The sequence below is a fragment of the Pimephales promelas genome, chromosome 10 (assembly GCF_988280905.1).
Source record: "Pimephales promelas chromosome 10, fPimPro1.hap1.1, whole genome shotgun sequence".
NCBI classification, from domain to species: Eukaryota; Metazoa; Chordata; class Actinopteri; order Cypriniformes; family Leuciscidae; genus Pimephales; species Pimephales promelas.
Genome location: NC_142778.1, coordinates 23257025 through 23273420, shown reverse-complemented (window position 1 = coordinate 23273420; position 16396 = coordinate 23257025). Strand labels below are relative to the sequence as shown.

Genomic DNA, 16396 nt, shown 5'->3' with positions numbered 1-16396 from the left:
TACCAGTCAGCCTTCAGGCGACTTGTATCACTGAATATAATCTATTAACACATCAGTATCGTTGTATATTACAGTGGCTTCTCATCATAAAGCACACAGGCCTTCACTGCATATCCTGCAATCTCAGGGGAAATATTCCATCCAGGTGAAGTAATGGAGGGTAAAATGAGATTCGAAAGCACACATCTAAGTCCTTCCTCACATGAAAAGCCCTTTGAAGAATCACTTTGTCTCTACCGTTACTGCAAAGCTCACTTTAACCAGAAGGTGACGGTATTAGCTGTGCAACATGTGTCGCAGAACAGGCGTTCACAAACTTGATTTATGTTCTCACACCGTGTGATCCTGGAGAAACAAACACCACACATGTAATACCAGTCCATCCATCATTTCCCTTCTTTACATCATTCTTCTACTCTTTCAACAGGAAGACCTTTTCCCGATCATTCGCTCCTCGAACTTCATACAAAACTGGAATGGAAATAAATCCTAGGCCAAACCCATAACTTCATGTTCCTTTAATGAAGCGTTACTGTTATGGGTATAAATTATAAAGGTTGGCTGTGGACTCTCAAAATAGTTATGTTTTTAATGGTAAAAGACTGTAAAAAGGCTACAGTGCAAAACTGTTAATTAATTTACAGAAAGTTTCTGTACTATATATGGTAAATACAGTTTTTGAAAGTAAAAACAACAACTCACTGTAATTTACAGTGAAAAACTATAAATTTACATTCCCACAATTCCCTGTGTGATACTTCATGTATTTTTGTTTTGTTTCCTCATTGTTTTCTTGTGGTTATCAATGTCTTACAAAGTACAAAACAAATATCAATTCTTCAAAAAGTTGGTAAATTAACATTATGTCATTATATAATTAACATTATATCAGATAATGAAATACGGTTTATTACTGTATTACTGTAAAAAAGTTCAGACTGTAAAACCAATAGCATTGCTACTGTATTTTTGACAATAAACTTCTGGCAACCACCACAGCTGCCGTTTTTTTACCGTAAAAAAAATTGTGTTTTTATTTTTTACAGTTGCAGAGTAAGGTCCTTTGTAAATGTACAAATCTTACTTAACTTATCTTGTGATCCCCAGTCCAATAGCATCAGCCCTTGTGGCCAACACATGTGGTTGTACGTGAGCATATCTGCTTGTTTAAGCAGATGATGTGCCTGAAGTAACATCCGTGGCATAGATGAGATGAAACAGTTTGAGATTCACATGATAATCAGCACACCTTAAGGCTGATTAAGTCATGCACACACAAACTCACATGCACATCTTGTGGGTGGACACATGGTTCAGATTTGAATGAGGTTGAGCGATCGTGTTGCGTATAGTTAGGGGGGGTTGAAATGTTAGGTGAGAGATGACCTAAACTGACAAATACAGAATACCCAAACTTGAGTGATGGTGGAATTACTAGTATGTGAACAAGGTCTGGTCCAAAATCAAGTGAGCTGCCTATATCTTTTAAGCATGACTGTATCCTCCCTAGACATTGAGGGGGAGTTTACACTACACCGTTTTCAACTCAAGCAGATGTGCTCTAGCCATTCACGACAATGACATGTGGGGGACTTAAAATGCAAACTTTTAAAAAAGGGGCTCAAAATGCAAGTTTTGGAAACCGATACCCCTTTTTGTCTCTGTGTAAACTACAAAAACGCGAATTTGGGAAAACGTGCTTTACGTGTTCAGTCTATAGGCGCCTAGTTTTTCTTTACAAAGTGACATCGTCAACTACTACATAATACACCATTTATAACAGTTTTCACAGTGTTCGACTTCAGTAACACAAACCACACAAATTACGCCCCCTAAATTTCCCTTACAAATATACAGTATTTAAATACATGTTTCAAGCATATTTTAATTTACCACAAATGCTTGTCCGTACATTCAGCAGTAAATATTCACCATATTTAAAAGACAATAGAAGTTATTCTGAAATTATATATGGTACTACAATATATCAAAGAAGAACTAAAAAAAAAAATATTTAAAGCCATGTCTTTTGGGTTTTTTTTTTTTCCCCAGGGACACCAAGAACTGATAGCGTAGAAATTTAGATGCACCCTAGTGGCAGCAAAATTTATTTTGTAAAATTATATCAGTGTGGTCTAGCAACTCTCCATAGACGAGTTAGCTGGAAAAACCAAACTCTGGTCAGGCCAATCACATCGTGTATAGAGTCGGCGGGCGGGCTAAACATAATGACGACAGAGTTGCGACGATTCACTGCTACTTGAAAACAAAGAATGGCTGCTGCTGGTGAACAGCTGTCTTTCGATTCGTTTTGACTGCTACTCTGGATGATTTGAACTTAAGCTTTTCTTTGAAACCAGAACAAAGAACGGCACTTGAGTCATTTTTTTTTTTTAAAGATGTCTTCGGAGTTTTGCCGATTGGATACGGTAAAAGTTTAATATATCAACTTGCTCCGCTGGTGGGAAAACGCATGGGACTCAGTCGTCTCGTCACCTTCTTCGTTGCTTGATTGGTTGTAGCGCTACCCAATTGCGTGCAGAGAGAATTTGATAGACAACCGTTTATCCCGCCCCTCGGATTGAGCCCTGTCAATGATGAGTTCCCAGACCTAACATCTTGATGTAGGTCTGGCATGCCAGGCTAAAGAACTGATAAAATTGAATGCAATCTACAGTACGTTGCTTTGCTATAATATATTTTCCATTTAAATGTGATTAACATGAAAAACATTTATTATATTATATTAGCCTATATTATATTTTATTAGGACACTCAACATGTTTTGAAATATAGGCCAGGTATATTGAGGTATGATGTGGGTGCATTAGTATACAGTAAGTAAGTATGTGTAAAGCCCATGAGAAAACGCAGGGTTTGGTGAAAGAGAAGACAGTGAGATGGAATGGTGTGCTGTGATGTGTCAGGTGATGTGCGTATGGGCGCAAAGGGCCGAAACGGGGCTTATAATCCTGATGCTTGGGAAGGAATGTGTGCAGGGGCGTTCTCCTGCATGTATGTGTGTATGCTCCCCTCTCTCGGCGCTTCTGGTCTGTGTCTCTCTTGCTTTATCAGTCTTTCTTGTCATCAGCTACATCTGCATCATGTCATCCCAGCGCTCCAGAGCTGAGTGTGTGTATAATTGTGCAGGTATCTGTATCCATCTTTGTCGTGAATGAATGCAAAGACCAACTTGTATGTGCACACATGCATATGTGCCTCGTATGCATCTCATTAAGTGTTTAGGGTGTAGATGTTCCAGACTGAGGCGTGTGCTAGCAGCCTGCAGCTCAACACTGGAGTTATCAGGCACCCCGCTGAAGACTGTCTCCTCTAATTAAACCTTCTCTGATCTCCAGCCCGTGGCTCCCACAACGCCCGTGGCTCTCTCCTTCACCTCTGCCGGAGGGTCAGGGAGCCAGAACTACTTACTATTCTGATCTCTGAACCTGGTTGGGATAAAAAACAGGAATTCTAGGGACCTATGATTTCCGTGATGTGGAAAACGCGGACAGATCTAAATCCAGTCATTAAAAATGTCATGGATAAATAAATCAAATGTAGGGTTGTACATCTAGTCAAATTGTGATATAGACTATAGTCTGTGAATATTAAACCAAAAAAGACTAATATATATATATATATATATATATATATATATATAGTTAAAAATCTTTATATATGAGGATAATTGACATCTCTAGAGTTGCTTTGAAAGTCACTTAAAGGGGCACTACGCAGGAATTCCGTTTTTGTCAAACAGTGACCCCTAGAGTCGCTGTGAAGTACTTGTATTTAACGTTACTGTCGTAAATACCACTCACGCAGAGTGTGACATGTTACATAGTATACAATAGTACATTGTGTTTGATCGTTTAATGAGATCTAATATACAGTATATATATATATATATATATATATATAGATTATATATATAACCTTCCAAAGATTAAGAAGTAGAGGGAAAGAAAGTCTGAAGGCTGACTGCCACAATGTGGCACAGGAAAGAATCCAGATTCTCAGTTTCCTTCAAATAAACGTCTCCTTTTGCTCTTTTCTTTAGCCTGTTCCTTCAAATAAACCTCACTTCTCTGTGATTAGCCGCTCTGTAATTTGACTTGAGGCTCTCCTGGGAGGATGGAGATGTTTGTTTTCGCTTGTCTGGATGTTTGGTTGGAGATTTTAACAGAGTGAGAATGATAAATCTCCCCATCACACACACTAAAACAAACTCTGTCTGTCTCTCTGGAGACCAGGCTGTTGAAGAGTGTTAAAGTTGCGTCAGAAACAAAGCACTGCCAGAACTACTTTCTGTCACCTTTATATTTTACATAATTGATAGGATTTTGCCTCCTCATTAGAGAGACAGTGGAGATAATGACAGGAAATTGTTGGGAAGAGAGAGAATGTCAAAATGTGAAAGTCTAGCATACAAAAATAGGATATAAAAAGTGTTTTGTATAGTGTATTGCCAATACAAAGAAGCGTTGATTTAATATACAGCCAATAGAAAGACTAGATGCACTATTTTCGCAATGACAAAGTTTAACTGCCATCAGCAAATTTAAACATCAGCAAAATGTCAATGCTAATGAAAATATTTTATTGCCTTAAAGTTGAAAAGGTGAATAAGATATATATATTTTTTTTAATTAAGGATCTTTGGATCAGTGTTGTTTTAGTATTACTTAACTCCCGTTGCGATCGGCCAGCGTCATGGAAATAAGTGAACCTACAAGTACCCGTTTTAGGAATATATATTAAAAAAAGGGTGGTTCGTTTGTTTGGGATGCATGCGTCACCTTTGGTACCGCTTCTTGTGGACATTCTGTGTTGCGATTGAGGAATAGTAGTTGCTTACAATAGCCCCCAGTTCTGCCAGGACCACTATCGTCAAATACGATAGACAATGAGCATACAGTTTGGATTGGTGGTATGATTCCGATCTGGGCGAGAACTCCCTGTGCATCATGCAGCCTAGCATGGATAAGAGCAGGGAGAGCAGCATTACCCCCCTTACGGTAAACCGAACAGAACCAACATGAATGTATTACAAATATTATTAATTCAAGATTTTAGAATACAACAAAATTCAGGAATTTAAATTATTCTGATTCTGAATCAGAATGCCAAATGCTGACTAACAAGAGGAGGAGCTAGGGATATAGGAGGGTAATTAGCTCCTGAGAAACGCGATAGCTGCTGATAATACTGAGGGTGCTTATATATGTATACAGTGATGGGCGCCGTATTCCTATAGGTAGACGTGCATCATCTGAGAGTCAGCAGATGCGAGCTTGACTAACGTGACCTGCCAGAGCTGACGCTGCGCTTGATTTGTTTGGCATGCAAGTAGCCATGAACCTCTCTGGTTGAACTGCACGTCTAAGAGTTCACGTAATTTAGTTTGGGGTTGAATGTTGTTAAAAAGTCAAACAAAGTACAAATGAACAAAGCTTCACATTGAACTTTTCGGCATGCAGCCCCTACTCGCCTTACTTGAACTGGGGGGAATTTCCAGCATAGGAGGCGGGTGCGCTAACAAGGACGTTAAAGACCGTAGTCTCTAGTGTCAGTCACTAGTGCGCCTCTTGAGATCAGGGGAGTGAGGTTTACTTGTACTCTGTAACACTCAACCCCCTAAACCTTACTCCTATCTGGGTCACGGCATTGATAAAACCCCTTTGTTCCTATTTACCCCACTCCGAGCGAGACTCGAACCGGCGTCTCTGGGCCGGGAAGGGGGGGCACTAACAAAGACGCTAATGACCTCAGTCAGTCGCTAGTGTGTCTCTTGAGATCAGGGGAGTGAGGTTCACAGTATACTAGCTGGCCTCTGTTATACACATAGCAGTAAAAATTTAGGTCATATTCTTTATTCTGTAACTCTAAACCACCAGATTTTTAACATTCCTTTAATGATGATACAATTCCATATGCTTTTAAGCATTTATTTCCTTCCACCTGCAAACTGTGAATTTCAAGCAAGCTGAAAACCAGCCATCATGTTATCAAACAGCCCTCCTTCCTGAAATGTGCTCCTAATACTTCACGGTGACACACAGCATCTGGATCTTTTTACAATCAAAGATTTCAGATCCAAACAAGACCAATGTTTTAGTGTCTTGAGATGTTAAATGCTTTAACTTGTTGCCACTCTGACTGGTTTCAATTATGGCAGGAGTCTTTGCACCACACCATGTGTAGAAAAGAGTGAGAGTGACAGTCGCAGACTACAAGGGTAGTTTCCAGGACTATGTCTCTGGTGACAAACAACAGCACAACACTGGACACACTCAATCTGTGGTTCAATAAAACACATTCCTCAGAAGATAAACAGGAACTCCTCAAAGCATGTTTTCTGGAATATAAGTCAGAAAGTGGACAGAATGACAAAACGACACCGGGGCATTTTCAGCGACCTCAGTCTGCTTCCGATACAATAAAATCCTTTAAAGACGCTGTGGTCACTGAGGCATCTCTGAAACTTTGTTGTCAACAATCTGTGACTCATATTATGGTTTTAAAACATGCCAATGGCATTGTGTTTGTTCAACTTCTGTCTTTGAAAAACAATGTTTCAATGATAAAAGAGGCAATTGTGTCACTTTCATGTTTTCCAATAAAAATATCTAAACTATGAAGATTTACTAACGGTCAGTAAGCATTTTCAACTCTTGGTGATTCTATGGGCCTTCTCCATGAATTGTCTTGGCAAGGTCGCCAGGTCCCCATTACATGACTTGGGACTCACACACACATGCATTCACACCTACAGACAATTTAGCATCTCCAATTCACATATGCTGCATGTATTTGGATTGTGGCTAAAAAGGCTAAAAAAAAAAAACCCTTGTAAATGTAAAAAAAAAAAAAAAATTATTTAAAAATTCTAAATGAATTACACAAAGTGTCAATTAATTTAATTTATTGCAATTAATCACATTTCAATATTTTTTAAGATGATTCAAATTCATTATTGTAATTTGTTTTAATTAATTACACTAGATGAATGTGTTAAATTGACTCGATTATCTTATTGCTAATTGATATTTCCAAGATGTTTAGATACTTGAAAACAAGATTTTTTTTTTCTACCGCAAAGTATATAAGATTTACTGTACCTGTGTTCCCTGACCCACTCTGATATAGGCACACACCGGGCTGAAGGCTCCAGTTCCACATGCTAACAGGTGGGTGCTGTTATAATGCTGCACCAGCTTAATGTAATTTGCACACTCCGGCTAAGAGAGAGGGACAAAAAGAAAGATAAATATAAAGAGAAGAAAAGAAGTTTTAAGACTGAAGATGAAATGTGTTTTTTTAAACACATTTCATCAAACATTGTAGTCATGTAACAGGATACCACTGTGTCGCATATACAGGATGTATAAGTTATTTACCTTCTCTCTGCCTTGCATTAAACAGTCCCCCACCTGCTCCTCAGAGCTCGCCCAGTGAATCTAAAACAGAGAGAAAGGCAGATTGGTTGTGTGTAATGTTCTGGCACAGAAATGCTCTTGCTCTACTTGGCTAAATACTGTCACATTTATGTTTGACCTGTGGTTGCATGAAAAAGACAAGTTTAAACTTTCTTTATTCCTGTATTCCAGGGTCTTGGGTTGGATTCCCAGGGAATGCATCAACTGATAAAATGTCATTATGGATAAATTTCATAAATTCCAAGTACACTACAGTTGAATTATTAATCGTTACAACTGGCTAATTATAATCCTGGCTTTATTATAATAATTATAAAGCAGATTTTCCAAGTCCACTAAATATTTGTCTACTTAAATTGTAAAAAATATATTGCATATGGTCAAACCTCAAGATGGCCACCATACTGAGATCAAATTATCAGCTATATTTACTTTATCTCAGTAAATCTGACTTTAGTTTTTGGCAAATGACATATCGGAAGTCATTCAATTGCAATTGAAAGTAGTAAGGGAGTAGTAGTATGTATTTTCAGATCTGATTTTTGGTTAAAATTTTATAACTTCTGTGACTAGATTGTATGGAACTGCCTGACTGACATGATGTTTTCTTATTAAAACTATGAGCGTGAAGATTTTTGCACTAAATAATTTTAAACATTATTTCTGTAAAATGTGCGGTTACGAATACTTAAGCCTGTAATGATCGTTTTATAATTTTTACATAATTATTCATGTTGGTTAGTCCTAGAAAACCTACTCTTCTTCTCTTTTAAACAAATCAGTGGTCATTTGGTTTGTGTGGACACAGTTTATTCATTAAAGGGATACTCCACTTTTTCTGGATATTGGCTCATTTTACAACTCCCCCAGAGTTAAACTGTTGAGTTTTACCATTTTCAAATCCATTCAGCTGATTTTAGAAGAATATCGGTAACCAGACAGTTTCTGGTCTCATTGACTTCCATAGTATATTCATTTCTACTATGGAAGTCAATGAGACCAGAAACTATCTGGTTACTAATATTCTTCTAAATATCAGAAAATCAGCTGAATGGATTTGAAAACGATAAACCCCAACTGTTTAACTCTGGGGGAGTTGTAAAATGAGCCTATTTCCAAAAAAAAAAGTGGAGTATCCCTTTAAATTTACCATGAAGGGTAACAGTTGCTTCACAACCATTTTGAAAGATCCATGCAAATGCCACTAGGGGCTAAAATGTGAAATTAATATGCGATCAGACACTTCAGCTTGGAATGAATTTATACATACACCCGTGTTTGTATTTCTACAATGAACTTGAACACCAACAATGTCTGCTTTTAACATGATGCAGCATTTACGGCAATAAGTGCAAAAAAAAAAAAAAAAACTATAATTAACAGTTTCAGTGCACCAATGAGCACAACGATTTGTGAATGCCCATGAATAGAAGGGGAGCAGATGGCTGCAATCCATCTCTGGGTTCTACTTGCATGAGTTTCTGATTTTATTTATTTATGTGTAGTTAAGCTGAGACTTTTTTTCGCAACAGACGTAAAATGACTTGCACAATGTTCACTCAAGAGGCAAATGAGCTAATAAACTGTACCACAACACACACAGAGATAACAATGCTGAACAGACATGTCCAAATTCTAAAAACACTGTAAATGGATGTACCTCTTTGTGAGGGGCAGTGATGCGCTCCAGATTGAGAGAGTACAGGATGTCTTTTCCACCGACGATGAGCCTTTCCTGGGTCTCATCCAGTAACATACTGTAGTGCGGCAGACGCCCCTCTCCGGCCTGGAACAGCCACGTCCTGTTCAACTCCCATAAATCTAAAAACACATAAACAATTAGAAAGTCCACATGATTTGACACACCATTCATATCCAAAACACAAACTGTGCAAGATGAATTGTGCACCAAACTTAAATACTTTGGAATTTATTGGTGAAGATGATTTAGTTCTGCCATCATTTCCTCAAAACGGACAAAAAAGCAAAATAAAAGCACCATTTTGTGCACAAGAATCCAAGACTTCTAAAAATCAGATTGTTTTGTGAGAGAAAAAGGTCGAGACACTTGCCCCAGTCCACAGGCCATTTTGTGAATTAATAATTTTCAATGAATTGGTTGATCCAGTTCACAAACCAGCCTGAACGATTTGAGGGTTTTCAATAGCATTACATATTATTTTGTTTAGTTGTCTATTCATGGGAGAATCGTAATCCCAATTTTTAATGAAAAAAAAAAAAATCATGATTCTCAATGTATCCAGAATCATGCAGCTTTAATTTTTATTTATTTATTTAGTAAAAATTAAAGCACTTTCTGCCCCTTAATTTTGATCTACAGCGCATGACTCCAATCTCTCAGCTACTATGATGCATTTCTTTCCACCACAGAGTGAAGTCAGGCAGCTGGAACGGGATTAAACAGTCCACCACATATAGGACCAAAATCAGACAAAGATGCACTGATTCAGTGAATCGTGATATGAGAGAAATTGGATTATATGATTAATCAAAGTATGCAGTGTCAATGACTTATGACAGATTTCCTGAGTGCGTTTACGTGTGTGTTGGGTTGCTCCATGGGGAGTTGCCCTCGTAATGGTCTTGACCTTCTGATTTATTCAGCGTGTGTGAGTTGGCCCTCCAGTCCTACACACCCAATGACAAAATGTGTTTTTCATTTTAAAACCTCTCTGGTTGCTTTAGACTCCAAAATGGCAGCCTCCCAACACACATGCAGATGCAGGCAGATCCATCGTTGGATACACTGGTTGGGTATAATGACACATTGCCAATAAATACATAAATAAATAAATACATCTTTTTTTTTTTAAAGAGGAATATATTAAAAGGAACAATTCAGCAGAAAATTATTCATTCTACGATTGTTGACTTGTTTTAAATGTAATTTCCAAACCCCTATAACATTTTTGCTTCATTAAATGTGTATTTTTCAGGAATATCCCACTCTTTTTCATAGAATGAAATCGTTAAAGGGATACTCCACTTTTTTTTGGAAATGGGTTCATTTTACCAGTCCCCCCAGAGTTAAACAGTTGAGTTTTAATGTTTTCAAATCCATTCAGCTGATTTTCTGATATTTAGAAGAATATCAGTTACCAGACAGTTTCTGGTCTCATTGACTTCCATAGTAGGAAAAAAATATATATATATACTATGGAAGTCAATGAGACCAGAAACTGTCTGGTTACTGATATTCTTCTAAATATCAAAAAAATCGTCTGAATAGATTCGAAAACAGTAAAAACCCAACTGTTTGACTCTAGGGGAGTGGTAAAATGAGCCTATTTCCAAAAAAGTGGAGTATCCCTTTAAAGGACTAAAGCTGTCATCACCTAAAAGCACTACAATAGAATCATGAAGCCATTATGTAATTGTAGTTAATACTGTAGCTCACTGGAAGGGACGACCACCATTGAATGATGATTTAAATTTGACCGTTTTCATCACACAAAGCTATAATATCACTTCAGAAGAGGATATACAGTAGTTTTAGTCATATGCACTGCTTTTTGTATAATTTTAGAAGCTTAAAATCTTCAGCCCCATTGCAGTTACATGGAAAACAGAAACCAAAATGTATCCTTTTGTTTTCCACAGAGTCCAATTGTCAATTTTGCATATACTAATTCTTTAATAGAGCCACTTAGAATGTTAGAAGGCAAAAGTATTTATGAAAAGAAGATAAAGGAACCAGACAGACAGATAGGGGATAAAACTGGATTACTAAAATGATAGCGAGAGAGATAAACAGACATGAAGAAAGTGGAAAGAGACAGACAAGGTCAAAAACAGACTTTTATAGTGGCAGACTTTGATCAAATTTTAGTGTCTGAGAACAGCTCTTCTGAAAGACGTTCAATGTGTCTTTAATTAGGTTTATGAGTCTTTCGGTTAATAGAACTGCCTTGGGATATATAGAGATATGCATATACACAAGCAACACCCACCGTTTTCAAGTTCATTTGGAAGTCAATCTCATACTTCACCCTGATGTGGTTTTGCAGATACAGGTCTAAAAGTCAGGATAAGAAACTGAAAATTATTCCTGACTTTTAAACTCCATTGTATCTGCAAAAGAGCAGAGTAAAACATTATTATATATACTGTATATGCTTTTATTAATTCAAGGTCCCTGCCCTATTGATGTTTATGTGACCTGTCATTTTGTTTTATTTATGTTCATTGTATGAAATCAATTCCACAAGGCCTCTTTCATTCAATTTGATTACGAGCTTCTTTCTCATTCTAAATCTACGTGTTTGGCCTCTTCTTCGTGAAGATAAACGAGAAAGATAAAAGAAATAAATAAAACCAGACTTAGCTCATGATTTGACTGGGCTCTCTAAGTGATGTTTCACAGGGAGGGTTTGTTCATTCTTTTAAATATTTATTTAATATACTGCATTTATTAGCGGAGACCACAATGAAATAGGATTCGGCATCATAATTTAATGGCCACTCTATGTGATGTTTCACAGGGAGGCTGCCACCACTCTTTTAAATATTTATTTAATATATTGCATTTATTAGTGTGGACCACAATGAAAAGCCATAAGGCATCATAATGTTTATAAAGAGACCTTGTATCTTGAACAAACAGTAAATGTCCCAACAGAGGCCAAAAATAATAATCCTGAATGTCCCCAGAGGCAACGAGAATTTTAACCCCTCACAATTACTAACTCAGTGCCCTTGACCGGGCAAGGGTCGTACTATTAGACTCTTCCGTGGAGGGGTAGAGGAGGAAATCAGGTGAAAAGAGAACCATTCAACTGGTATAATAAATTAAAAACATGAGTAATGTACTCATGTACTCCTAATATACTCAATATGAGCAAATGTGGTTTGAGACTGAATAACTTAACATTTTAGAAAAAAAAAATATTGCCTATTAGTGCAATTCACACCAAGGACAATTCCATACAGTGTTATGATTATTTTAATTCTATGAGAATAGTGATGACCACACCACAGCTATTACGATAACAGAAGACCGATATCATTGGAATCACTTTCAGAACTTTTTTTTTTTTTTTTTTTTTTTACCAAGTGATGAACATATATAAACATCAAGGTTCTACACAGAACTATATATATTTTTTTTTTAAGATTGGAGTTTTGGCAGTAGATGGTGACCATTGATTTTGTCTTTATGAGTAAGTATGTAGCCTTCACTCAACCAATTAGTTCAAAACTGTTTACTTCAGGAACAAAACAAGTGACGGTCCTTTTTGAGTGAGTAAAATTAACTATAACATTAACTATATAGTGTCCACACCAGTCCACGATAACATTATGTTTATTATGAAAGCGTGTTGTAGTTATGTCATCTACCAGTTTAAATGCCTGAGGTCTCGAAAAGATTCTGATTGGCTGTTCAAGGGATCTGTCTTGATAAGCCAATCACATTTAAATAAAATAACTAATTGTTAAACGATAATGTTGGTTTACATGTTATTGACGGGCAACATATTTATTAATTCAGATTGTAAGTAAAAGTAGGGGAGCGCAAGGCACAACCTAACGCGGGGTTAAATGTAACACGGACTTTTTACGTAGTCAGTCAGGATCAAGCAGGTTGTCTTCTGCTATTTTTCTCTTGCTGCCAGAAGACGGTCTCCCGCGAATTTGCGGAAAGTTTTGATAATGTTTCGTGAAGATACTGGACAAAAAGTGTTTTGACACCATGCAAGTACATTTTTTCATTTTTAGGTTATTTTCGGTTTCCGAGTTGTGTGTATACGTTTCCAAAATCTAACTTTATATTGCCTTAATCACTGTCTTGTTGGCTCAAACATGGCACCATTTTGAAACATGTCAGCAATTCCTTTAGCAACTGTTAGCTAGGCTTAAAATATGTAATACACAGTGGGGTTAGTTGGAACAGAGTGTTACAACTAAACCGCCAATTGTACAATGATAATCAAATGAAAAAGGAGCCACACAACTTTTCAGGTTTGAGTATACATTTAACTTTGTTGGACTTTCACAAACAATGTTGGAATTTAAAATGTTTAAAATTTAGTGTACTATGAATGATAACTTGTTTATTTATTAAAAATATGGCCTGTTTTTAATGCAATAAACCCTTTAAATTTTTATTTTAAGCTCATTTGTATTATTATTACTTTTATTATTATTATTATTATTATTAATAATAATTGTACATCCAGCTGCCACACACAAATGTAATTTAATTGCAATTACAATTTATTGCAAAAACTGTGCAGCCCTTTTCTATGTCTCTATTCATGATATTGATCCACAATAGAAGGATGATTGGATGAGGAATGGATGTATAGATATCTGTCTATACAGATGCACAAACAATATCAAAATATACAAAAAAATAGTACTGAATTATGTTACAACTAATCCCCGTCTGTTACAATTAACCCTGCATATGGGGTAAATTGTAACATTTGCACTTCTGTCACTTTCAGTGCAACTGTACGAAAATGGTAGATTCTAGAAAAAAAACTTAAGTGTTCATTTGTAGCAGAGATGTGTATGTTGCTTGTGTAAAAAAATAATAATAATAATAATCGAACCTAATTATTTTTTAATTAATTGAGCCAAAACCAATATGCGTTAGGTTGCCCTGCTCTCCCCTACATTTAAATAGGCACCCCTATGCTTTTAATAAAAAAGTGACTGTTTTTGCTGTCAGGAAACATTGTCAATCCCATTCTCAGACCTGTCAACTAATAAATTTGAAAAAACGGTTATTGAAAGTGAAATGACCCAAACCCTCTCTAATCCATATCCCCATGTGCCGAACAGGCTGCATTTCCCCGTAAGCTAAACTTAAGACCGTTTCCTCTGCATAAGGCATCTGAACCAGAGCCGAGGTGAGCAGGTCTAAGGAAGTGCCAGTTCTCCCTAAAGAGGACATTGGAGGGCTGAATATTCCAGATTTAAAGAGAGCTGATAGGCTGATTGCGGATATGGACGTCTCCTCCCTTATTTGCTGCGGGGCAATCGGCTATCAGAGATAGGGAAGTGCTTTCATCCTGGGAAGGAAAAGAGCTTCCCTTCTTTTATCGGTCACTGTGAGTTCTCCATCTTTTGTCTAGAAAGGTCATTATGTAGAACTCCAGATGGATGAACTTTTCATAAATCATATTTTTCTCACAATAGTAAAGCAAGCTTGTTTGTATGAACAGGAGTCCATTTTATTTCAATCAACAAAACTTTAAAAGGAGGCAGTAAGCCAAAAGCTAATTACTATAAACGATCTAATTCTGAGCAGAGAAGACTGAGCGACTTTGTTTAAGAGAGACTCTGTCCTAGCATATTGACTGTGTTAACCTGTTAACCCTAGTAATTATCGTAAGGGTTATCCTGTATTTGGGAATATGATCTTTTCTTCCAGACAGACTGCATGTCTGGGTTAGGCTACATATTCTTCACAAGTACAGCTTTGTATAACGGAATTAGTGTATTCAAATTATTTATAGTGTACTAATGAAAATGAATAAATAACCAAAGTCAATGAGCAATCTAAACACTTCCCTTTATTACAATCAATCCATAGATTTTGAACTGTAGTTTAAATTCCCTATAGCTCACATAAAATAAAATAATATAAACACAAAAAATTGATAATGTAGACATAGATAGATTATTTCATGACAATTAAGCATTTCCCCACAAACGTATTATATACGCACATCCATATTAGATGAACTTGAGAGGGGAAATGTGCTTAGTTATCACAGAAAAAAAAAAACTAAATAAATGACCGTGGTGTTTACCCATTTAATACATTTGTATATATTATATACTGTACTTTGTATTATATTATATAATGCCTTTATGGGGGGACAAACAGGAAATAATTAAATGTAATCCTGAATATACTTATAACTCTGAATATATAAATGTAATCCTGAATAGCTATAACTCTGAATATATAAATGTAATCCTGAATAGCTATAACTCTGAATATATAAATGTTAAGTTTTGTTAAGTGTTGACTATATATTCAGGATTTAAATTTATATTCAGAATTATAACTATATATTCAGGATTTACACTTATATATTCAGAGTTTTGACTATATATTCGGGATTAACATTTATATATTCAGAATTACATTTATATATTCAGAGTTATAACTATTCGGGATTTACATTTATATATTCAGATTTCAATTTATTTATTCAGAGTTTTGTCTATATATTCAGGATTTAGATTTATATATTCAGATTTACATTTATATATTCAGAATTATAACTACATATGCAGGATTTCTATTTATATATTCAGAGTTTTGACTATATTTTTGGGATTTCCATTTATATATTCAGAGTTGTAACTACATATTCAGGATTACATTTAATTATTTCCTGTTTGGCCCCCCATATATATATATATATATATATATATATATATATATATATATATATATATATATATATATACTGTATATACACTCTAAAAAATGCTGGGTTGTTTTAACCCAATTTTGGGTAAAATATGGACAAACTCAGCCATTGGGTTACATTTTTTAAATAACATTTTTAACCCAATGGCTGGGTTGGTCCACATTTTACCCAACATTGGGTTAAAACAACCCAACATTTTTTAGAGTGTATTATACAAGACCTGTATTTAGACAAAAGCATACATATCTAAACGTTTGCTGGCAGAACATAATTCATTACACCACCATTGAAATATTTCTCCCTGAACAAACTCGACAGCTTGATAAACATTCGTCTTTTCTGATCTGGAATGGTGAAGGTTTTTGGTTTAGATATGAAGTCCAGAGGGGTTTGCTTCTTGTGGGCGGACTGGCAGGGCGATGTCCCTGATCTGGGGCCACATTTCGGTGTGGCCTTGTAGAGGTGGTGGAACCTGGGGCCTCAAATAACATTAAGAGGGTTCTGACCACATTGTGTAGTATGTATGTATGATTTGCTCTG

The 16396-nt window shown here is 36.2% G+C and overlaps 1 protein-coding gene across 2 annotated transcripts in view; it reads right to left on the bottom strand.

Moving 5' to 3' along the window:
- The window catches only part of sema3e (sema domain, immunoglobulin domain (Ig), short basic domain, secreted, (semaphorin) 3E), a 53306-nt gene that overhangs the window by 25482 nt on the left and 11428 nt on the right, over positions 1-16396 (bottom strand). For both annotated transcript variants that reach the window (XM_039650582.2, XM_039650581.2), the window contains exons 2-4: positions 9103-9263; positions 7404-7463; positions 7125-7244 (exon numbers count right to left, since the gene is read on the bottom strand). In XM_039650582.2, the coding sequence (XP_039506516.2) occupies positions 7125-7244; positions 7404-7463; positions 9103-9263 (341 nt within the window). The remainder of the gene's footprint in view (positions 1-7124; positions 7245-7403; positions 7464-9102; positions 9264-16396) is intronic.